The sequence below is a fragment of the Zonotrichia leucophrys genome, chromosome 11, assembly GCF_028769735.1.
Source record: "Zonotrichia leucophrys gambelii isolate GWCS_2022_RI chromosome 11, RI_Zleu_2.0, whole genome shotgun sequence".
NCBI lineage: Eukaryota > Metazoa > Chordata > Aves > Passeriformes > Passerellidae > Zonotrichia > Zonotrichia leucophrys.
The window spans coordinates 14535112-14558993 of record NC_088181.1 but is presented as its reverse complement, the minus strand read 5'-3'; the positions used below and the strand labels follow the sequence as shown (position 1 = coordinate 14558993).

Here is a 23882-nt window from a genome sequence, read left to right as displayed (position 1 = left end):
TGTGCATTCCGTGGTTGCCAAGTTATAAGTTTTAAATATAGAAGTTTACTTTTATGTACAAGTAATAATTATTAACAGAACACAAATCTTAGGGGGCTCTACAGATCATTTTGACAATCCAGAGTGAATGGGAGTTTTGCCACTCATTTCAATAGAGTCAGGCTTTTATTCTGAGACTCTGCTTTAACCCATATGTCCCCAAAAGAGAGCACACACAAACCATTACAGCCCAACCAGCTCTGCTCTGACCTACAGAGCCTGGAAACTGGGGTGCAAACATCTGGCAACTCCCAGCTCTCAGAAAGAGGAAGTGTCATTCATCACACATCTGTAATAAACAGCAGCATGCCAAGCAGCAACAAACCTTCTCCAGCCTTTGTTTACAGCCAAGCCTCCCAATTAACCTCCTGTCATCCAGAGATCAAGTAGGAGACTCTCACAGAAGATTTGCTCCACAACACCTCAGCTTTCAATTCTGCCACATTTTTCTGAGATGGAAGGGGAAGCACACAGTGTAGAACTGCTGGGGAGGAATGGTCTGTGCACGTGGCAATGCTCACAGTTCCCACCCCTCCTGTGACCCTGGGAGCTCCTAAAGCCTCATACCCCCAGCTCACATAGGAAAAGGGATTTAAAACTGTCAGGCAGCAGCTTTCACTATTAACTTCCAGTTTTGAAACAGCTGAGACTTAGAGGCTTTGAGAAAATCTGGGTCCGATTTTTATTTTTAGATAAACTGCCAGGGAAATAAATCACACAATAATGATTTTCAGTAATTTTTATAGGAGAACTGACAACTCACTGTGGTGACTCAGTATTTGCAGAGTACTCTACAATATTGTGTAAGCACTTTAATTTCATCCATGATTGAATGAACTCAAGGGGTCTGGGCTTTGTTCCTTTAGCACTTTAGAGATGTTTTAGCATGAGGTGGGAAGAAGGTAGCAAAGGACAGACTTTATCCATGCTGTTACAGTAGACAGTTTTAGGAATCACACAAAGTCACACAGATTTAACATTTCTTCTACTATATCAGAAATTTCACCTCACCCAAGAGAAATAAAATTCAGTTATTATAGAGATAGATACTAATCTTAATAAAGGCACTGGTAAGGTTGGAGTGATATAGGAGTGAGCCATGCTCTTGCCCTGTTTCAGTGAATCTGTTTGGGAGGAAAGCTTTCCAGAAAGATGATTCTGATAAGCAAAATAGCTTTGTAGTACTAGCAAAGAAAACCCCCTAAAAATTGGGGTTTTTTTCTTTGCAAGTTTGATTTTGTTCCTTTTTGGGTTTGAGGGGTTTTTTTGTGGGTATTTTTAAATTTCTCTCAAAAAAAAACCAAAAACTGACACCCCTCTGAACCGAGGCATGGGCTCCTTGGGCTCTGAGTAAAGAAACTGGCATTAGTTCAGTGACTTCCACCCGGCTCCACGCTGTCTGAAAGGTCCTTTCACAGGGAAGTTAATGCAATATCTTGGCCTGAAGTACCTCCTTTTTATCACTACCTGCATGCTATTGAGATATAGATTTTTTAGTTAAATGTACTTGTTAAATTTTAATGTTCTTCTGAAACACTGATGAATTCAAATACCACTATATGCAGCTTGCTGGGTCCAAAGAGCCACACAGTGGGAATGAAGCTGTACTCAAACCATGCTGAAGCAGTTTAGCTGGAGCAGAGGATTTTTGTTTTCTCACTGGAGGCATGATGCAATAACCACCCAGCTGATAAGCTTTAACTAATTTGCAGTTTCCCATTTATTCTTATAAAACACTACAGTAAGCTGTGTTTGGAGTGGCTCTTCCCCCTGATTCCATACACTGTGACCTGATTTTCTCCCTGCCACATGCTCAGCACCCCCAGACACTCAGCTGTGTGTGTGAGACAGGCATGCCCTTGTCCAGGGCGTTGCACAGACAGTCGCTGTCCCCTGGGCACAGGCCAGGCTGAAGGCAGCCCCAGCCAAGTACACACAGCTGCCCTGCACTTGGAGCATTGCACAAACTCAGACACTGGAGAGAACGAACTCTTCATGCAGCTATAGGAGCAACCAGATATTATGTGAATGAGAGGAAATAAATACTGGGTTCTTTACTTGCAAGTGTTCTTTTGGTTGGGATGATGGTTTGTTTTGCAACTGAAATGTGAGAAAAAACAAGGAACCAGTAATTTCCTCCTGCACTCACAAGACAACACCAAATATCTCTTGAAGCTCAAATATGGTGGACAAGGAAGTGTAATGGCTAAGTCTGATCATGTCAAGGCAAGACAGGAATATTAGATCAGATACCCCAACTTGCATAGCAAAAGGACCCAGACCACCAAAATAGGTTCGCATTAAGTTTAATACTTTAGACTTTGATTAACAGCTTCTACATGACCAAATGATGCTGTTCAGAGACACCTTGTCATAGTCTGAGGACCACCAAGACAGGCAGAGCCCATCATGAAGCCCAGCAGAGCTCCAGCAGGCACTTGGAAACAGCAGCTTTATTTCCCGTTTCCACTTCAGTTTGCAGACATTGGTTGTTCTGACACATTTCCCTGCTAGCTGAAAAAGCTCCCTGGTACCCTGTATTTTCTTCCCATGAAGGTGCTTATACATTATAATTGAGTCACTTCTCAATCTTCTTTTTATAATGAAAGATAGAATAAAACAGCCTGCGGCCTTTAGAGCACAGGCAGCTTTCCAGAAGAGTTTATGAAGGAGTAGAGGAAGTCTTAATTTCCCTATTTACAATACAGTATCAGTCATCTCCCTTTTCAAACTTGCCAGAAGCTTTTGATTCCTTTTGGAAAAAGCTGTATACTCACATTAAAAGGCACATGAGCATGTATCAGCTCAGATAGCCCTTGGTCCCTCAGCCTGTTTGTGTGGACATGAGCACTATTTATTACAAATCAATTTGGACTTGCATGGCAGGTAAAAATGTAAATCTTATCTAAAGCCAAAGCTCCAGTGCTACTTTTATCAGCAGCTTTTTATTTCACTGAAGTATTTTCTTTTCATAGAAGTAGATTTCAACTAATCTCACACTGATTTGAGAAAACCCTTTACAGATCCCAGTGTCATTACAGACTGTTTGCAAGGGCTGGCCACTGATTTCTGCCAGCACAGTCATCAATGGACAGGGGCTGCTCCCCTCCCAGCACCTTCTGGAGGGCCTGCCCAGACCTCTGCCACACAGCTATTTTCTGAACACAAGAACCAGCATGCTTTGGTTGGTTTCTAGCATAAGCACCTGTGCATGATCTCATTGTTAAAGAAGGAGTCAGAGTGGAAAAGCGAGTTTCACCTCTGGTGGCCCATGTAGCATCCCCCAAGAGCTGTGCCTCAGCCTCCCCTCTGGGAGCTCAGGGTAACACAGACCTGCTCACAGCCAGGTGTGTGCCAGGGACCCCTCCACAGCCACCTGAGTGCCCCTGTGATGGTTCCACAAATCCATCCCTGCCCTTGCTGGTGCCCATGGTGGCCCAGCAGCTCCATGTGGAAGCCTTGCTGTGCCCTTCCTGCTGCCCTGCCTGTGGCAGCAGCTCCCCTTGCTCATCACTGGGGACCCATTTCCATGAAATCTGCCAGGGGAGGCTCCCCAGTGCCCTGTCCAGCCTTGCAGGGCCATGTCTAAGCCACTGCTGTGGCTTGTAGGAGGAAAAAGCTGCTCAGTTCTCTGACACAGCAAAGCCACTGGCACCCACGGTGTCACAAATCCTGTCAGGGCTTCCCTGTCTGGCACTAAAACCATACCTATTATTTATGGATACCCCTTTTTAAAATTAGATGATTACAAATTAGAAAATACATGTCCTTAAATCTGAAAGTGCAAAGAGGGGTTATAAATATGCTAAGTCATTCTTTTATGTGACCTGCATAATTATGGAAACTGTAAGAGTTGCAATTTAAAAGGATTTTGAAAACACATCATCTTTCAAAAGATACATCAGTAGAAGGTCATCTGTGACCCCTGCATTGTGTGAATTTTCTGATGGAATAGATAGACCTAAAGTAAGATGACAGCTACCCTCTCATAATTAGCAAGCAGGAGGCTGAAACAAACTGAAAGCCACCCAAAATATCAATATCAAAGTACACATAAAGGAATCAGCATGAAGATAAGCACTGTGCTTAAATCTCTACGAGATGCTGCTCCGGGCTTAAAGGAAGAGGCTGATTTTTAATGCAGACACAATACATGTGTAATTATGATATAGCACAATTATTGCAGCAGCAGATGCGAGTGCTGCCCTGTGCAGGCTGAGCACTGTGCAGTGGGGCAGTCCCAGCCTGGGCAGACACAAACTGCACGTGCACATCCACAGCCTCCCTTGCGTGCTGCTCACCCTGCGCCTCTGCCACAGCAACCCTCAGCCAGCCTCGCATCAGCACTGTCACTTCTAATGGTGAGGGACAAGTCCCAGTGTCTTCTGGCACATCACATTTTCTTTGAAATGACTTGTCCTAGATTTTTAGATTAAAAATAACGAGTATATAATTCATATATACCACATAAATTTTATATTAAAAAAAAAACCTTAAAACCATACCTACAGTACTTTAGTACCTGACTTGTATATTTATGTGACTATTGTTAGAAGTGACTAATTGGGTTTGATTAGCTTCATCATTAATATTCTGTCCATAATTTAACATGCTTCAATAAAATACCCTAAAGCAGTATAATGATTAGATTTCAGGAATATGTGTTTTGCAATTAAGTTGCTCTTGATTTTGATATGCAGATTAAGAAATGGTGGTCTCATTTAAAAAAAACTGCCCTTATTAACTCAGCAGTATACTCTGAAGATTAGGTAAGAAATCCAAGATTTTCTCTTTGTATATGCTAGTTAAAATGTATTTCAATCAAGCATATGTGGGCAAATCAGATTTGATTAGTTTAAGTTCACAGTCATTCTATCTAAATGAATAATGTGTCACCTAACATTGCAAAAATTTGATTAATAGTTTATCAGTTAATTAAAAATGGGGTTTAATTTTTCTTTTTTAGGAAAATGCAAGGTAGATATTCCTTGTCTTCATCATAAATGCAAATTATTTCAGCTTGAATCTATTGTTCCTTGCTCGCTTCTTAGCCAACTGGCAAGAAAATAAAGCTTTTAAAACTATCTCTTTTAGAGAAGCAGTAAAACTTTGTTTGCTTACACATATGGCTGCCAGTTGTCCAAGTTCAAGTGGGATTATTCCTGTATATGCTTTTTCCTCCCCCAGACTCTGTAGGGACTTTTTGGAGAGAACTGGCTTTGCTGCATCCCACAGCAGGTCCAGGAGGACTCTGCCAGTGAGGAGTACAGGTAAGATCCACCAAAGGGGTCAGGGAGAGGAGATTCCAGCCTTGCTGAGGAGCAAAAGGGACAACACTGGGGACAGGCAGCCCTGAGAGAGGAGCACCAAGCCATGGGCAGCCCTCGGTGACTCCTGCCAGCCAGCACCAGCCCATCACAAACCCACAGGGGCACAGGAGGAGGGTGGCAGGCAGGGCTCCAGCCAGGCTGGGTGTCTGAGCACTGCTCTGTAGGTTGCACCATGTGTGTATCCATGTCTTATTTGATTGTGTATAGAATACAGAATATTATGCAAGCAGAGAGGAGAGCTGGATGGAGCTCTCAGTGGTGTGTGCATCTGTGTGAGCACTCTGTACTTGCCTGCTCTATGTGTATATACACACACACACATATCTAGCTATATATCTCTTTGTGGTACATGATTTGCCTGCTGTAAATACATCCTCAGCCTTGCTGCTGGTTGGACATGAACATGAAGCTGCAGCAGCTTCACCTCTCAGGCCTCAGATCCTGCCTGACGTGTTTTCCTCCATGTTACATACACAGAACAACTTGGAAAGGAAGGGAGGGGAAACTTCCTCCGTCTAAGGAGCTTTGAAAGTTGTTTACAAACACCAACATTAAGAAAATGGCATTGCTACAAAATGAAACAAATATGAAAAGCTAAAAACTGGGAAAACAGAAAACTGGTTTCCTTCAAGAACTCAATTAAGTTATTTGGTGCAACCACATCATATAGTTTTAATTATATTCTCCCACATTACACTTTCTACATGATTTTACATTATCCAGGGCACAGCATGAATAGCACTCTGAGTTAGCAAGCATGAAATGTGTACATCTACACATGACTCAAGTACACAATTGAAGATGCTTAGCAGTCTCTCCTAAAGATGTTCCTACAAGTCCCCATGAGACCCTGAGGAAAACAGCCAGGATTTTAGCAGGGAACATAGCACAGCCTTCACACAGCAGGAAACACTCACAGGAGGTGCCTCTCATCAGTCTGAGGGTGGGACTGCTACACAGAGCACCATGGAAGTGTCCCATCAGAGCAGGGCAGATGGGCAGGATGGTGGTAACTCTTTAGCCACAACCAAGAAAATTTGCCTGCTTTTCTTTAAGAAGCTTGTTCCTTTTTTTTTTTTGAAGTTGGATTTTAGTGTTAAAACCAGTCCAGAATATTAAAGCTACTTACTCCTAAACAGTTGGATGAACTCATGCATTCAAGTTTGTTGCTTCTCCCCTCCAGCACTGTCCTCCCTCTGGCTCATACACACTGCCTCCAGTGCTCCAGGAGCCCAGACTGCTCCACCCTGTTTTCATCCACTCAAACATTCCTACATCCTTTTCAATCTGTGTAAATCAAACCTCTTATTTTAGTCCTTTTATTACTAACTCTTCTGTTCCCTTGTCACCTGTGCTTTATATCTTTATTTTCCTGTATAAGGCAGCCTCACAGAAATGACTGGAAAAACTATTACCCTTTCTCCTTCTCTCCATAGCCACTGTTGCTGCCACATCAGGAAGAAATCAGCTACTTAATTACAGCATATGAGACAGATAAAATGCCAATTTTGCCTCCTATTTATAATGATCACTTAATTTTGCAGGCACCCCACAAAGAGCAGAATCTGCATGCTGGTCCCTCGTATTTTCATATTGTTATTAATAATCTGAGCATGAGGGGGGTGGAAGACAGAAGAGATCGTATTTGCTGCTGTACAGCTCTGCTCTAGCTATCATAACTGTAGCACAATAATCCTATTTGTGAGCAACTAAATGTATCTGTATTAATCACTGAGTCATACAATTATTGAAGTTAGAAAGGACCTTTAAAATCGAGTCCAACTGTTAACCCAGCACTAACAAGCCCACACTAAACCATGGCCCTCAGTGCCACATCCACACATCCTTTAAACCCAGCCAGGGGTGGCACTGCCCCACTGCCCTGGGCAGCTTGCTCCAGTGCCTCACCATCCTTGCAGTGGAGAAATCTTTCCCAACATCCTGACACAAACAGTCCCTTCTGACCTTATAGACATCTTTTGATTGATCAAGAAGATAGATAGAAAGGGAAAGAAAAGCATTATTTCATTATCCATTGAATAAAACCAGAAGAAAATCATTAACAGTAAAAGAACTGAAAAATCTCCAAGTGCAGGTGGAAATGTACAGTTACAGTGATGTGCCCACGGGTTGTATTAGGGGCTTTGAGTAACCTGGAAATATGGATCCATCAGGAAACACAATTCACTTCAGGGGAAGCTAGGAATGCTCAGACTTCTTAAAATCAGGTCCATAAAGACTAACACCTAGAGAAGTGTGTCCCTAGGATAGCCAGAAGCTAATTGGTCATGGATAATAATAAAACATGCTTGCTCTCCACCATTGATATGGGGCTATATTAATATATCATGGCTTGGTAGCATAGTATGACTGGAATCTATATCAAATGATTATGTCAATGGTCCATTAAGCAAATAGTACATTAAACCAATGGAAGAGCATTAGGTGTTTGCTCCATAAATGGGTATATAACAGCAGGTTTAGGATTTAAGACTCCCCAATAAATGCAATATTGTATAAGCTGCAGGTTAGCAACGAATTTGCTCTACCTCGTTGATTTCCATATAGAACCAGCCACAAGGAGCCATTTCCTATCCCAAGGTTTGCACTGTAGCCAATTAATATGAAATATTTTCCTATGAAAAGCCATACAAACATGACCATGTAATTCCCCTCTAACAGAAATGTTTCATTAGTGTTTCTGATAGAGGTCATCAATTCCTCTTCATCACATTACTTCCATCTTGTCCAGCAATTTTTTACAATACCAATGACACCAAACACATCTCCTATACTTTCCCCGCCCCCCCTCCAATATATGAGTTCAGCTTGTCACAAAAGTTTAGTGATGATGAAAACTCTTGGACAGGAGGCTGTGCAGGATGAAACCCATCCTGTAGTGCCCTGATGTTGAAAGGAAATTATTCAGATGAAAGAGGTGTGACTCTTGTACCCATTGCCCCTGCAGGGCTGCAATGAGAACTTCAAAAAACAAAAACCCAAAAAAAACCCTACTACAACAAATTCAAGTTGTTACAGGAGATATTTATCCACAGTTCCAGGAATGCATTGGAATTGCAACACTTGCACAGGTCACCAGGCAGCCATCAGCTGGCACCTGACCCAGCCACACCAGGTGGAAACTGGACAAGTGTCAAGGTGAGGGGAATGACAACAGGAAGGTCACAAAGAGCTGAGTCCCTCCAATGTCAAGCTCTGTCTCTGGGCACAGCATTAGCCCCACAGTCACCTCAGTGGTGTTTTGCTGCACAGCCCCTGCCAGGCACCCCCAGATTGGCCTGGCCTCTCTCACTGCAGCTGCTGAGAAAATTCTGAATAGAGGCTGGGTTGCTCTTTACCTCCCCAGGCCTTTCAACCCTCATCTTCAAACCATCTGCAAGGAAAAACCCTTCCACCTTATAAAGAAAACACAGGAGACCATTCTTCAAACAAACAAAGCAACTGAAATTAAATTATAGAAATCTTTAAGTGTGTTCCCATGTCCTGTCCCAGCAGCAGAGCACAGGGCTGATGTCCTTCAGCACACAGCTAAGCCATGGCAGCAATCACTCCCCCCAGCACCTTCCCAACCTGCCTGTCCTGGACTCTGGATCAAGAGTCACCTTTTTTGTGTATCCTTTAACAAATTCACGTAAATAAAACCCATGTGGTATTGATAGACACTATTACTCTGTAACAAAGACTTCAAAAAAAACAACATGGACAGGAGATGCAGAACCCAAAGGTTCAGGCCAGTTATTATAAACTGAAAAGGAATTCAAAAATAAACCACTAAGTCACTCAGTACAAGCTGCAGCTGGGGCCAGGTCTCTCCTGCTGCTCGAGCTGAGGAGCAGCAGAGCTTTGGGGGGCACAGACCCTGCACCCCAGAGCTGCCCCACCACTCTCTGGGTGGTTCAGGTGCCCAGCCCTGGTTTTGGGCAGCTGCAGGTCCATGCTGTGTCCTCAGGCCAGGCAGTGCCGTCACTCAGTGTCTCCTCTCCACAGCAGGGCTGTCACCACCCCGCTCTCACAGCATCCTCCTGGGGCTCCCAGCACAGCTCTCCCACCTCTGTCCCCTCAAGGGCTGCCCAGTGTGGTTCCCTGCACTCTGCTGAGCCCCCCCTGGCCTTTTCCTTGCTGGGGTTCTTCCCCAGCACACCCAAGTTGCAGCTCTTGTGCTTCTCTCACACATGAAGCACAAAGTGCTCCCCTCCACATGTGTTTCTGTTCATCAATACACAGATCTGGTGACACTAATCCTCTCTAGTTGCAAAATGGTTAATGGTTTTGGGCTCAGCTCCTCTCCACTGTGTGTTCAGCTTTCTGGCCTCTACAAAGAGAGCATAAAACAGAGTTTCAGACACTTCTGTTCACTGTGCACAAGAGTAAAGTGCTTGAAAAGATGCAAGATAGTGAAAAATCAGTGCGGTGTGTTTCTGCCTCATTCATGCCTGCCAATATCATTTTAAAAAAATCAATAGATTGCAATTTGCATTCATTTTAATACATTTGCATAAACTCAGGCAAATACATTGAAAGCTTTGTCCCTAACAACTTTAAAGTTATGCTGGAGCAAAACACCAGCACGGAGAGCTCCATGCAAGCTGCTGCCTTGGGGGTGATTGAAGTGGGCAGGTTTTGCTCTCCCTGCTCAGCTCCACCTGGGCAGGCAGCGTGGGCAGGAGCAGGGCTGGGCTCTGCCCTGGCAGCACCCTTGGGAGGGGTGGGCACGTCCCTGCTTACAGCAAGGCAACCCCTGGGTGAGCCCAGACTGGTTTTATGACTGCAGGTGAGTTCTCAGGCTCAGAGCTGTCTGTTTTGTTTCACTCCCTCGTTTTGGAGCCCAGTGTTAGGTCCCTGAGGAGCTGATCAGGCTCACACTACCTGCAGCACTCACTGAGCAGGAGATAGTTTAGGGACATACAGAAATGTGGTTTCACATTGGGACACTGAGGCTGGAGCTGGCTAAAAATCTTTCTTCCCTTGGCTGAGCCTCTAGGTCAGATCTGTGAATTCACCTAGCTCCACCAGCAGCTGTTTCTCTTTCCAAGAACTGTTTCATTTCCCAAATCCGTAGCTGATCAGACATAAAATGTGTTGCAAGACTATGGGATTGCTTTAAGAAGCATCAGGTCTGCTGGCTCTCAGTTGAGTTCAGCCTGTGGTACAAGCTGTGCCCAGTGGCACTGTCCCAGGCATGGCCAGGTAATCCAGGTAGGCAGAGCACTGCAGCACCAGCAGGGAAAGCCACAAGCCCCAAATCCAGCCTGCACAGCCCAAACTGGCTCTGTGCAGCTCAGTCCTTCAGCAGGGCACACAGCCCACCCCAGCAGCCTCAGCACAGAGGGTCTGAGCAGACACAGGGCTTCCCCAAGGTCTCCAAGCCACGTTGCCCTGCAGAAGGGATGCTGGTGGCACACAGGCACAGCGTGGTGCCCTCAACTCCAGCAGTCAGACACAGGCCATGAGCAGCACCACCAGAGCCTACCAAGGTTTAGGGGGAAGAGAAACAGTGCTGCTTACAGGCCTGAAACCAAAAATACGGGGTAAAAATGGAACGAGCAATGGCTTTTCTGCAAAATGTGTAAAATGTCATCGAGAGAATAAAATCTGAAGTTGGCCAGAATATGAAGAATAAAAAAATTCACAAATACACCAAGGCCTTCAACATTGCATCTAGACCAAAGAGGAGCAATGTGTTGGAAAAATTCTTTCAAATTCAGTTCAGAGAAGCTGATTTCTGATGTTCTTCCACTCAGAACTTGGAATAATTTTTTCCCCCGTAGGAACTTATACAAAAATGACAAAGAAGGAAAAATATATAAAAAGCCAAGAAATAATGACTTTTTAATCTTTGATGATATCTGCTCAGAGGGTAACTATCTACAAGGATTGCAAAATTTAACCTATCATTTCCCTAGTGACAACAGAATTTATAGATTAATAGATTTATAGAATTTAAACATTTGGAACGAAACCATCTGGCTCAGCAATAGCCAGCCCCAGACTTAGTGCTTCAATAGCTAGAGCTCTTCTCACTGAACAAAAGCCAAACCTCAAGTCATCAACAGCATCTGGCTATGATAAAGCCCTGCTCCAACACCAACTATTCAGAGATGCTCTGCTAAATTAGCAGGATGAGAAGCTGAACTGCACAAAGGGGGAAGTGGAGACACAGTAGGTGTCCTCTGGGAGGGCTGGAGAAGGTGCTGAGCATGTGCCCCATGGGGTAGGAAGAGCATGATTGAAGCTGAGGAGACAGACTCAATTTTTTAAATCTGCTCTCATAGGGGTCAGTTGCTGTCTGGGTGCTCACAGATGTTTGCAGCTGGGGAGGAGGCAGCTCCTGGGGGCAGCCAGTGGGGTGACAATGCAGGGTGGTGCCATGCCAGGGAGGGTGACAATGCAGGGTGGTGCCATGCCAGGGAGGGTGACAATGCAGAACCCAGCTCCACTTGCCCAAGGAAGCCACCTCCACACTCTCCCTGTCCCCATCCTCAGCCTGGGGACCCAAACCACCCAATTCCCCATCAGGGAAAAGCATCTCCAGGGCTGGGGTGGCCAGAGGCTTGCTCCCCACCCAGCCCATTTTGAAGCCACTTCTGTTCCTCAATGTTAAGGTAGAAATAGAAAACTTGAAACAAATCTCTGACATTTTATAACTGCATTTTCACTAACAAATGTAGATGACACATTTATTGACATTGTAACAACTCCTCCAGGACAACTACATTTTTTAAAGAAATGGAAGAATAAAGATAAATCTCCCATAGATATTGCAATGAATCTTAGCCTGACATGCTAACAGCTCTGATTCAATCCTTGAATAGGGAAGAGCTCATTAAAAATATCTTCCCCAGCCGCTGCATGGGGCCGATGGCTCCTTCAGCCCAGCCCCAGCGACTCCGGCGTGCAGCTGGTGATGCCAGACAGGCACAATTTATGGTTTCATGAATTTGATGAAGTGATATATACACTCAGATTAGTATGTTTGTAAGAATTGTAAAGGTTTCAGGCCCAGATTTTGTGAACTACAAGTTTAATTGGCCCGCGATTACTATGACTGCATATGCAAATTAGATCAGCGCAATTTCACATGTAAATGGCCATAAATTGGGCACGGAGAGCCTGCTGTGGACTCACTGCCACTCGAGCCAGCCCCTGAGCTCTCTACACCTGCATCTTGCTGGTGCTGCTGTCCCCAGGATCCAGCTCTGTCAGTGTTGCAGGGAAGCGTGGCTGGAGTCAGGTTTGGGCTGGGCACAGAGGGGTGCACGACCAGAGCGGAGCAGAGCCCAGAAACTGAGCCAGAGCCTCTGCAAGGAGCCTGCTCCTCTCACCTCATGAAATCACACCCCAGGCCTCTGCCAAGGGCTTGTCCACGCTGGGAACTCACCAGCAGCCCCAAAGGTTTTCATACGGGCTTGGTTGCGCTTCAGGATTTTCACAAGTTTTCCAGATTTCAGCGCCTTCCCCCAGGACAGCCTCTCCCTCCTGGGTTTTGATTCAAGCCAAGAAGTGTCCACAGTCAATGGGAATCCTGAGCCACAGGACTGAGACAGAACCCTCATTTTGAGGCCATTTGGCAGATTTGAACCCAGACTGATTTGAACCAATGACTGATTGAACCTGGAGCTTTGGTGCACTGCAGGGCAGTCTCTCCTTGCTGCAGAGCAGGGGACACCCAGCTTTGGAGCCCAGGGGAAGATGCTGCAGCACCTGGGGACACTGCAGAGGAGCCTCCCAACCCAGAGAGAGCAGCTTCTGCTCTGCTTCCCTAAACACCTCATTTGCACACCATAGTTGTTGTTGCTCTTTTTAACAAAGAAAGACTTCAGATCTTCAGCCATGGGCTTGGAGCTCTTCAAAAAGAAACAATTCAAAAGCTAAAAACCTAATATTAATGAAGAAAAACAGAGCTGTGCAAGCTTGAGACCACTAATAACCTATGCAGAGCTATAAACTGATAAAGATTTGCTGGTCTTTAGCAAGAAGCAAAGCACCAAGAGTTTTCAGATAATAGGAAGACTCCTGCTTTCAGTCTATGTGAACAAGATGCTTTAGGCTTAGTTTCCTCAAGACTTTTGTGCCATTTATGGACCATTTCTGCATGTAAAACAGGAAATTAGTGCACTAAAAATGACTTACACACCAAATTAGTCTGTTTTCATACCCACAAAATCCCAAAGCAGCTCTATTTAACTCTGACCCAAGTATTCACCTCAGGGGTGAATTACCTAGAGAAGCTGGAGTCAGATGGAAAAGCACTTGCAGCTTTAGGAAGCTTATTTTACATATTCACCAATAACTTCATTTTGTGGAAACAAGTGCAGATTTGGTGCGTGTTGCGCCATGACCCAGTGTGGCAGGAACCCTTCCCTCAGCTCCAGACCCCCACATGCCGCCCCTTCTCACCATGTCTGCTCTTCTCATGTCTTTCCATTTCAGATGAGCCCTAAAAATATATTCCAAAATAAAAATGAACCCAAGGTACACAACCTCAGTAACCTGCACACATTGCAGTGCCACAATTTCAGCACCCTGCTGCTGGGCTGTGAATCTCACACAGGAGTGGGGCCACAGTACTTTTATTCCCACACAGAACATTCCTTCCATGTCCATCCTGCCTGACACAGGGGCTGAAGGCACTTGGGAAGGAAAGGTGAACATGCTGTACAACAGCCCCCCAGACTGTGGAACTTGTTCCCACACATTTTGGGAGCATTTTCCAGAAATATGGATCTCCTCCCAGGGCAGGAGGCACTGCTCAAAACTTCCCTGTAACTGTTTCTCAGCCTCTGGGTATGGGTCAGCCTTTAGGAGGTCACAAGCAAGAACTGGAATACAAATTTTTTATCTTTTGCTCCCTTTAACTCCATGCAATCCCCTCTGTTTACATCTACAAGCTACATCAGCAAAAACATCCTGCACAGATGAACTCTACAAGTACATAATAAATAAATAATAACAATAACAGTTTGTGTTAATATAGCACCTCTAATCCAATTATCTGAAAGCTCTTTGCAAATACTAATTAATTAAGCCTTGCAACACCCCTGTGACATAGGTTATTATTATCCCCACTTTATATATGACAAACGGGAGCCACCGGAACTCGGCTTCCCTCGAGCACGTGTTCAGCACGGCCAGAGCCCTGGGCTGTGCTCCAGCACCACACAGCACAGTGAAAAGGGCTGCTTTGGGTAAAGACCACCACACTGCAGCAGCAGGAAGGTGGGAAGCTCCCCAGGCATTGCAGGACACAACCAGAGCCAGCCTTCACACACAGCAGAGCACCCCAGGCTGATTCTCGCTGCCCTCCTGCCCAGGGCATCCCCGCAGAGCCACACCGAGGGAACACGAGCTCACTCACACCTCACCTCTGCAGCCATCTGCCCTGCATGAAGCAATAGCTATTTGCCTTGGGTCTACTCCAAAGCCAGGCTTGCAATACAAAGAGGTGCTGAGGAAGAACCCAAAAGGGCTCACAGGCCTCTTTCCTGCCTTTAGTTTCCTTCAGGCACTGTGAACTTCAGCATCCCCTGATAACTCTGTAATTTATGCCAGGTGCAGCCAATTGTGTTTCATCAGGAAATGGTCCATCCCAAAGCACAGGTGGGTGCAGGTTGGAGGGAGTGGTGCTGCCCAAGGGCTCCTCACCCTCTTGCCTGTGGCAGCCAGGGAGGCTTGGGCTCAGCCCCAGCTACACAGATAATCCACCCTGCTGCCTTTTACATGTCTCAGCAGTTTCAGTGCTCACCTTTTGCATAAACTTTTAGAAGATATCCTAACATGGAAGCAAATAATTTTTTAGCCTGCATTTTATGAAAAATTAATTGTTTAAAAGAAAGAGAGTTGCTGCTGGCTCTCTGTGGAAAGCAGGCTGGGTTACCTTATGTATTGGGAAAATCAAGGCAAAATACCTCTGAAAATTATTCTGTTTTGCTCTCTTCTGACAGGGAAACACATATGAAGGGCTTCTGATTTGTTAGAACTCTTTTATGCCCACACTCTGCTTAATCATCTGCTGTAGTCTGGAAGAGTTCCCTGGACCAGCCATCCAAGTCCTCTTTGGTACACCTTTGGCAGCAATGTGGTTGAAACCATCCATCACCTCATTTCAGCTTACCCCAACACCAGTGAAATGGTGTGAAAATGGAAATATTTTACATTACAGTTGTACCTTTTCAGGAACATGCTGACCTCTGCCCCAGAAGTGTGTTTCTATCAAACTCATGCCTGCAGTGCACTGAGCTGTGGTCTGCTTGACAGTAACAGGGGGGAACCACCCTTTCATCTGCAGTGAAATCCATCCTCCCCATTTCTAACATCCAAGTAATAAAATTCACACAGCTAAATGAAAGATGTTGTTAATTATTTTATGGACTCGCTGCCAATTCATTCTCTGCCGTGTTCTGGTGAGGTCAGGTGCTGAGGTGTACAGTGAGGTGCTGCTGGGGGAGCACAAAGCTGCAGTTCCACACGTGCCACATGGAGAAAAATGGGCAAGAAGGTGTCCTGCTTTAAGCCAAACAAGATAAGGCGTGTTTGCCAGTTGATTAGTAAACCTAGGAGAGATCAAACGGCTCCACTGGAGGAGAACTGGGTACAGCAGCTCGTAGCAAGTGCTGTGGCTAATTCCAGACCAAAGGGGAAGCAGGATAAGAGGAAATTTATGAGTAAGCTCTTGAAGTAATGAAACGAAAGTAATGCTGATTGGCCTCATTTGCAGCAGTTCAAAAGCTGATCAGCATCGCTGAAGGAGTGAAGGATCAACTGACAATCATTGCCGTGCTGAGGAGCGGGGCTGACCCTGAGCACGGCACGGGGGTCCGGGCACGGGGCCGCAGCTGCTCCCACATCCCCTCTCTGCATCCCCCGCGCATCCTGCTGCTGTCCAGGGCAGCTTCCTTGGGGAACGGGGCATGCAGCGCTGCAGCGGAGCACCTCGCAGGGCACTGTAAAATGCGGAGACAGAGCAGGACCAGTGGGGAGTGCCCGGAGACACCTGCCAGGAGTGAGCACCGAGCATGGAAAGCACAGCCCCAGGGCGAAGAGGAACCAGACACCAGGTGGGCTTCACTAGGACAGGACATGGCTGAGGTCCCAGCCAGAGCTCCCGTCCTGTCCTTCTGCAGCTCGGGGGGACCATGGCTCCTGCAGCACATCATCTTCCCTATGCACATCCACGGGAGCCAGGAACCCACAAATCCACATGGAAGCTGCTGGATCTTCAACTACCTTAGTGCCTGTATTTAGGATAACAACAGTTTGTAGTGTGCTCACTCAGAAATGGGGTAGGGAGGCAGAGTGGCACATTTGTTACTAATATACCTCTGCCTCAAGAGTGAGTCTGACCCGTGTCCCGGTCAGAGCTATATGGGAATACATTATCTGTGAACATGGAGCCATCTGGAACACATGTGATTCCACTGGATTTGGAAAAAACCATCTGCCTATAGGTTGCAATGAAACGCTGATGGAACATGCAGTTTATGGAAATGTTTGTCTCTTCCTGGCTGATGTGCTGTATTATGACTAATTTTTGAAGGCCACATTGCATTAAGTCAGGATGTGCAGTGGAAACAACATGCCTGATAAAATCTTATGTGAGACAATGAATTGTAATATGTACATTTTAAGACTGTAGAGGAAAAAAAGGGCCTTTTTCATCTACATATTGATTCAAGTCCTTGCATAAGCACAAAATCACTGACCATAAACAAATACAGCCAAAACCATTGTGTTTCCAGTAGTGTTTCACATACCTGGGAGGGAAAAAAAATATTAACCCCAAATTAGTAGAGTACTTTTGAGCTTTGTATTTTGACAAGTGAGCTGGTTTAGTTTAGTCACTGTAATGGGGAGAATACTAATCCACTCCTGCACCAGCAGTATCACAGGACACAGTGGCTGTGCCTCAGTGAATTTCTTCCACACCAAACTTTATTCACGTGGAGAACAAAATCCTCAAAGGGCCCAAAAGCTCCGTGTGTCTCTATGTGGTGGCCATGCATGAGGGCCGGGCTGCTCCGACAGAAATTCCCTACACGAGAATCTTGTTCTTGTGGGGTGGGAGGGATGGAGTGGCGGGAGGATGGACGGGAGTCTGTGGGTGCTGTAAGGGGGTTCGAGATGCGGTACTATGGGGAGGATGCGGGGCTGTGGAAGGATGTGGTATCACAGGGAGGATGCGGGATGCAGTACCACGGGAGGATGCAGGATGAGGTACCGCGGGAGGATGCGGTATTGAGGGGCCGATGCGGTACCACAGGAGGGATGTAGTACCGCAGGAGGATGCGGTACAGCGGGGAGGATGCGGTACCAGGGAAGGATGCGGTACCGCGGGAGGATGCGGTACCGGGGGAGGATGCGGTACCACGGGGAGGATGCGGTACCGCGGCTCTACGGGGCCGTGCGGGGCTCGGCGGCGGGGCCGGGCGCAGCGCGGCCCACGAGGTGGCAGCAGACCCTTTGGAATGCGGCGGCGGGGCCGGCGGCGGGCGGGGGCTCCGCCGGGACTGCCCGGCCGCGCCGCGCCGCGGGACCGGCCGCCTCCAGAGGGGTCGGTGTGACGGAGCAGCAGCACCTGCCCGCCCCGGCGGGGCTCTGGCAGCGCTGGGCGGGGCGGGAGCATCCCCAGGCGGTACCTGGGAAGGAGGGAAGCATCCCCAGGCCGAACCGGAGCAAACCCAGGCCGTGCCGTACTGCAGCCCGAGGGGCAGAAGGCTCAGCCTCAAGGAGCGCTGCCCGGGCTCCAGCCCCTCTGCCCTTCCCGCTGCCGGCACAGCTGCCGCGGGGCTGCCGGAACGAGAAGGAATTTATTGTTGTCGAGCTATTTTAAACGTCACGACAGGAGGAAATTGTACCTGGAACACCTGTGGTTTCCTCGGGGCAGTGGGGCTGATGGGGACACCGCAGTGCTGGGGCTCACACGGCCCATGGCCGGCCCCGCGTGTCACAGACGGAACCACGTTCCTTTTTTCCTCTTTTTCTGCTTCATCTGCCTGACGGGGCAAAATTGAGACCAAGCATCCCTGCACTGTCACCCTGCTCCGGAGCCGAATCCTCGGCACCGTGGGATGCGGGCGCTGGTGCTGGGATCTCTGGGGCTGGGTTTAAGCACAGCCCCACAGCAAACCCAGACACGGCACCGTCAAAATTCAGCGGCTGCCAGCCGTGTCTGGGGACCTGCGGGGTGATGGCAGATGGCAGGAGGAGTTTCTTTATAAACTGAGAATGCAGACGTGGAATTGCTGTCCGCACTGATTTCCCCCCCAAAAGAGCTTGCTCGCTGTTAGAGGCTGCTACACAACTCCGCAATTAAGCAGTCAAGACGTGCTGAATAATAAATGAGCGCAGGAAGGCCTGGGCTGCAGCTGGGGCCGGGTCCCCGTTGATGTGACAAGTGCAGCAGGCACACACCGAGCAGAGCACTCCCAGCACGAGGAGCCGGGGAAGATCCCTGTGAGGAGGGTGGTGTTCCCACTAGCCCAGGGCCTTCTCCATCCCCTGTCAGCAATGCTCAGCCAGGGAAGCTCCCTGTGAGGAGAGCATTCTCACCATCCCAGGGCATTCTCCATCCCCTGTAGCACGGCCGAGCCGGGGAAGTTCCCTGTGAGGAGAGCAGCGTTCTCACCAGCCCAGGGCCTTCTCGATCCCTGGTCAGCACAGCTTAACTGGGGAAGCTCCCTGTGAGGAGAGCGTTCTCACCAGCCCAGGGCCTTCTCCATCCCCTGTGCTCCCCACCCAGCCCGGATCCCACTCCAACCCCACAGTTTCTGTCCCCACCCGTCCCCTCTGTGCTCACAGGGGGTTCCTGCCTCCCTCGCACCTCTGCCACACAGCCCGCTGCAAATGAGCTGCCTAGGCAGGCTGTGTACACCTGAGAATAAAGAGAAAGGTAATTAAAAGACATGTCCTACATCAAGCGAGACCATCAAGCACCTGTTACATTCAATGAGGTGGATGAGTCCTCCATCCTGCCCAGTTTTAGCATTTATTTTTGGGCAAAGCGTTAGCACAATGGCATTTTACCTCCCCCTCCATACTTTGGGTGGCAATATACCTTTGTTTAAAAGACTGTAAGGAGCAGAGAAGTGAAAGGAATGAATGTAGTTTGAGGTTATTGCTTGAGTGGGCAGAAGAACATGAAAATTCAAAACATCCCAGCAGCCTATAGATGTAGGCAAACTCCTGGCTGTTCAGGCAACTGATTGTTCAATAAATGCAAATGGACAAAGCAAAGCATCACTGAACTTGAGAGATAAAGGTCCCCTAACAATAGAGCCTTTTTACAGCATTGAGGCCAATTTTTTTTTTCCTGTTTGTATAAGTAAAACCCAATTTGAGCAACTGAAGCATCAGCTCTTTACAGTGAAAGATAATTTGTCTGGAGCAGCCAATAAGATAGTGTAAGATCCTCTAAAGAAAGCCCAAAATATGTATCCTCATTTCATTAATAAATGGCTTGAATCCAAGCATAAAAATGATGTGACTTTAATGGTTTTTCCAACTGGTAGCCACATTCCTTGTTAGCGAGAGATCCCATGTGGGAACATTAAAGTGAGACAACCCCACACAGGCTGGGAGTGATGAAACATGACCCAGCAGCTTCAGCATGCATCAGAGGATGGAGCTTGCTGATAAAATATTCAGATAAGCAATTCAGCCCCAAATGATGCTCACTGTCCAGATTTTGAAACTGGGGTTTAAACAGCTTCTTATTTTTGAAGTGCCAAGTTTCCATAAGTAAATGTGAAACTGAAAGTCAAAAGCTGGTAATTGCGACCTGGTTGTGCCTGGATATCTGTCTGGTTAATTTAAACATGTGGTTTGGGTTAGTCCAGGAAAACTATCGAAATCTAGCATCTCTTTGTGAATAAATCTTTGTGAAGTTGGCATGCCACAGGTAGGAGAGGGCTCATGTGATATGGTATGTTCTCATTTTTTGCTTCAGTAGACTCATTTTTTATTGAATAGCAGAGTAAATATTTAAGCAAAACTAGTGTAAACTGCTGGCAGGTATGCCATGCTAAGTAGCAATCATTTACTTTTAAATAATTAAAAGTCAATATACAAGCATAGCGTTCTTGTTGCAGTGCAGCACACGGTGCCACTGCTCTGCCTACATGTCACTTCAGAGCCTGGTTTACTAACAAAGCATTTAGTTCAGCTCATTTGAAAGGGAAAAAGAAAAAAAGGAGGTTTTTAATTACCCACCTTCTCTGGTGTGTGTTTGCAGGTATTTTGGCTATGCAGACCCCAGCTATTTCTGAGTAAGGCTGAGTCTGCATTACTTGTGGGGCTGGTAAGGAAAGCCCTGATTTCCTTTGCATTATGCATAGTGGAAGTGTCAGGATGGCTCTGATGGTGTTTAATTAAATATTTGGCAGTGTTTAATTAATTAAATATTTAAACATTAAATACTAAATAGGATGTGATGTCTGCTTAGTGGACATTATGTCTCAATAGCCATTAGTCATTAAATAGGACTCAAATTGGCCCTAGAAGACTCCCCTTAGCTAAGCAAGGTCTTAAGTACATGCACTTTTGGATCTTCATTAATAAGTAATAGAGGCCAATTCAGACTATGTAGCAACACAGAGCTCCCTATTAATGGAAACATTAATGTCTCTGTTTGAGACCAGGCTCTCAGTCTAGACAGCAGATGAGCTGCTGGGGGCAGAGGGCTGGCATGGGGCAGGGACAGCACGCAGACCCCTCCATGCCTGTGGGGTGCCTGCAGCACCTTCCCTGGCCAGGACAGGGGTGCAGCCAGCTGTGCCTGCGGTCTACCAGCAGCACAATGCCTCTGTGGGACAGTTTTGGGTTAACTTTGGGGGATTTTCAATTCATGACATGGTTTAGTGTTCACACACACTTAGGCTCGCTGCAGGAGCCTTGCTTGCCCTGGGAGCCCTGTGCAGCCACCTTGGGGTAAATGAGAATCAGGCTCCTCACAGCCACCCTTGGCCACATTCCCACCAGTATGGCCACAGGCTGATCCAGCCAAACATCCCCACTGCCAGCTCTCTCAGCCTGCACTGCTCCCACAGACACAGCAGCTCACAGCTGAAAACTGAGCACAGGCCTGCTGAAGTGGGGTCTGTAAAAGTGAAGGGGACTGATGTTTTAAAGATTTTTCTGTAATATAATTTCAGCAGGGAAACAACATTTTACAGGCCCATGTGGTTTTGAATTTGCTAATTTATTATTCTCTATTCCCCAGACAACCACTAGTGGCAAACACTTCATACTTTTCACCTCGGTGGTATTTTTGGTGAGATTTATTGGTTTTACCATCAGATCCCGGGCTGCACTCTAACACACACTGACGCTGCCTTCCAGTACCACACTGCTCAGCAGGGGCTGTGTAACCCACACTAGGGACTCAGACCCCTGGGGACAACAAACAACCCTGGTACCCACCCTGCCAGTGATCTGGGGCTTTTCAGGGTGTAATGAACTGATTGCAACTTGAAGCAACTCTGAGATTGTTTTAATCGATGCTAAAGTCAAATTATTATCCAGCAGGGGGATCCCTAATTAACTCAAGGTTTTACTTCTTTAGGGAAATGTGGTAACAAGCCACATGCCATCAGTGGGATCAGGGCAGGCAGCCACTGCAAGGGGCCTGGTGTGCTCCTGTCCTGGTGCTCCTCTGTGGATTCAGCATCCATAGATCTCCCGTGCCTCCCAGGCTGCAAACACACTGCTAATCAGATTGTGCTTCTGCCTAGTAGTTCTTACTTGAAATATCATTGAGTTAGCTCTTGAGGGATTTGTGTCTGGTGACATATATATTGGTAGTGAAGTCAGAGGTCGCCTATTGCACAGATCATCTTGATAGGATGATTATGAAAAAAGCCATGCTGGTTAGAAGACCCTCTAACTAGATTTGGCCATCTTCTTTCAGCGTCACATTAGCGGATCCTGGTTTCTCTCTCAGTTTTAGTGATCCAATCTTTCTTCTCCTGAATTTCTCCCTTGGGAGCTTTCTACACAGACATTTTAATATATCACACTATTCTCTGCAGAAGTCATTTGCTTAATAAAGAGACTGGATATTTTTTAATTGTAATATTAGCAGTGTTCAAGAGCAGCCACGATGCCCGCACCTACGCCTGGCAGGGGCTGGGAAGGGCTGGTCCTGGGCCAGAGCCATCCCAGCAGAGAGTCAGTGCTGTCACCTTCACATTTCCACCAGGCACAGCTCCCAGGGCAGCTGGGACTGGCTCTGGAGGGATGGTGTGGCTGCTGGGAGCATCTCTGCACAAGATGTTCCTCCACCATTTTGCTCCACGCAGACTTCAGCTGGATCTTTTGCAGTTTTTAAGAAATTGTCAAAGATGGGATAAGCACTCTAAAGCAAGCACCTATCAAATATTAAGCAACACAGTCAGCTGCTGAATTACCAGCTAGCTGCCAAACACAGGGTTCTTTCTCAGTTTTAACACTTCTTGTTGCACAATGTCAAGCTGTCAGAAGACACTGTCTGCAGAACACAAAACAAATATCAGTGCCACGCTGCCTGGCAGCTCAGGCAGCCTGCTCAGCATCCCTGCCCACACCAGGTGGCACGAGGTGAGCCCACAGGAGCTGCAGGTGGGCTGTGCTGCTCCCCACACTCACTGCTCTCCCAGCTATTTCTCCTGGTAGCTTTGCATGCTTGTTGCGTGCTGTTAAAAGGCTTTTCATTTCCTGACAATTTATAAATATGTATTGGGCCTGAAGGATGAGGGTAAAGCAACTGCTGTTTCTTTTTTTAAAGAAAATTAAACATGACAAACTTAGTTATTCATGCAAACCATCCGCCTGTTATCTCTGATTATGCAGGATCCAAATGGTGAAGCTGAGTGAATGAGTGCATTCATCAAAGTAAACTGTCAGAGGCAGGAACACTGGCTTTAACCTACCCCTACCTATTCTCTTTTGTACTTATGTTTCATCATCCTCAACAAGGCAGTGCAGTTGCTTGGTATCAGGAGCACCTATTTCACTACCCCCTCTCTTTAAGGGGGTTAATTAACCTCTAGAAAACAGGAGAGACCCTGTGTGTAGTGCTCTCCTGCTTTAAAACATCGCTTCACCAGGATATTTTAGCCAGATGATGTGGTATTTCAGGGGCAGAGGCTGGAGGCACAGTGCTCTGTGTCTCTGCACTCACACAGGACTGTCTGTGCAGTGTTTTGTTAAGCCTTGGCACTCGTGCATGTGTACACATGTGTGGGAGAAATACACAGAAATAAACCTCACACACAGGGAAGTGACAGATTGACTCCCACCCATCCACCAACCTGCCCCACAGCAACAGAGAAAACCTGGGACATGTAAACATGAGAAAACAAGAAAGATTGGATCATACTGTCTGAAATTTGTGACAAGAGCCGCTGTTTACTGGTGTGTTTTAGTGCAGAGAAGCTGCTTCAAACACCAGCTCTTATACTCAGGAGCAGCTTTGATGTATCCTATGAGAAAGATGCCCCTTACCTGGCCTGGGAGGGTTGG

At 46.8% G+C, this 23882-nt stretch overlaps 1 protein-coding gene across 1 annotated transcript in view; it reads right to left on the bottom strand.

Annotated features, from left to right (window-relative positions):
* Positions 1–14779, bottom strand: part of URI1 (URI1 prefoldin like chaperone) — a 64374-nt gene extending 49595 nt beyond the window's left edge. The window contains exon 1 of the mRNA XM_064723325.1: positions 14753–14779. Within this exon, the coding sequence (XP_064579395.1) occupies positions 14753–14764 (12 nt within the window). The 5' untranslated portion in view covers positions 14765–14779. The remainder of the gene's footprint in view (positions 1–14752) is intronic.
* Between the last annotated feature and the right edge of the window lie 9103 nt (positions 14780–23882).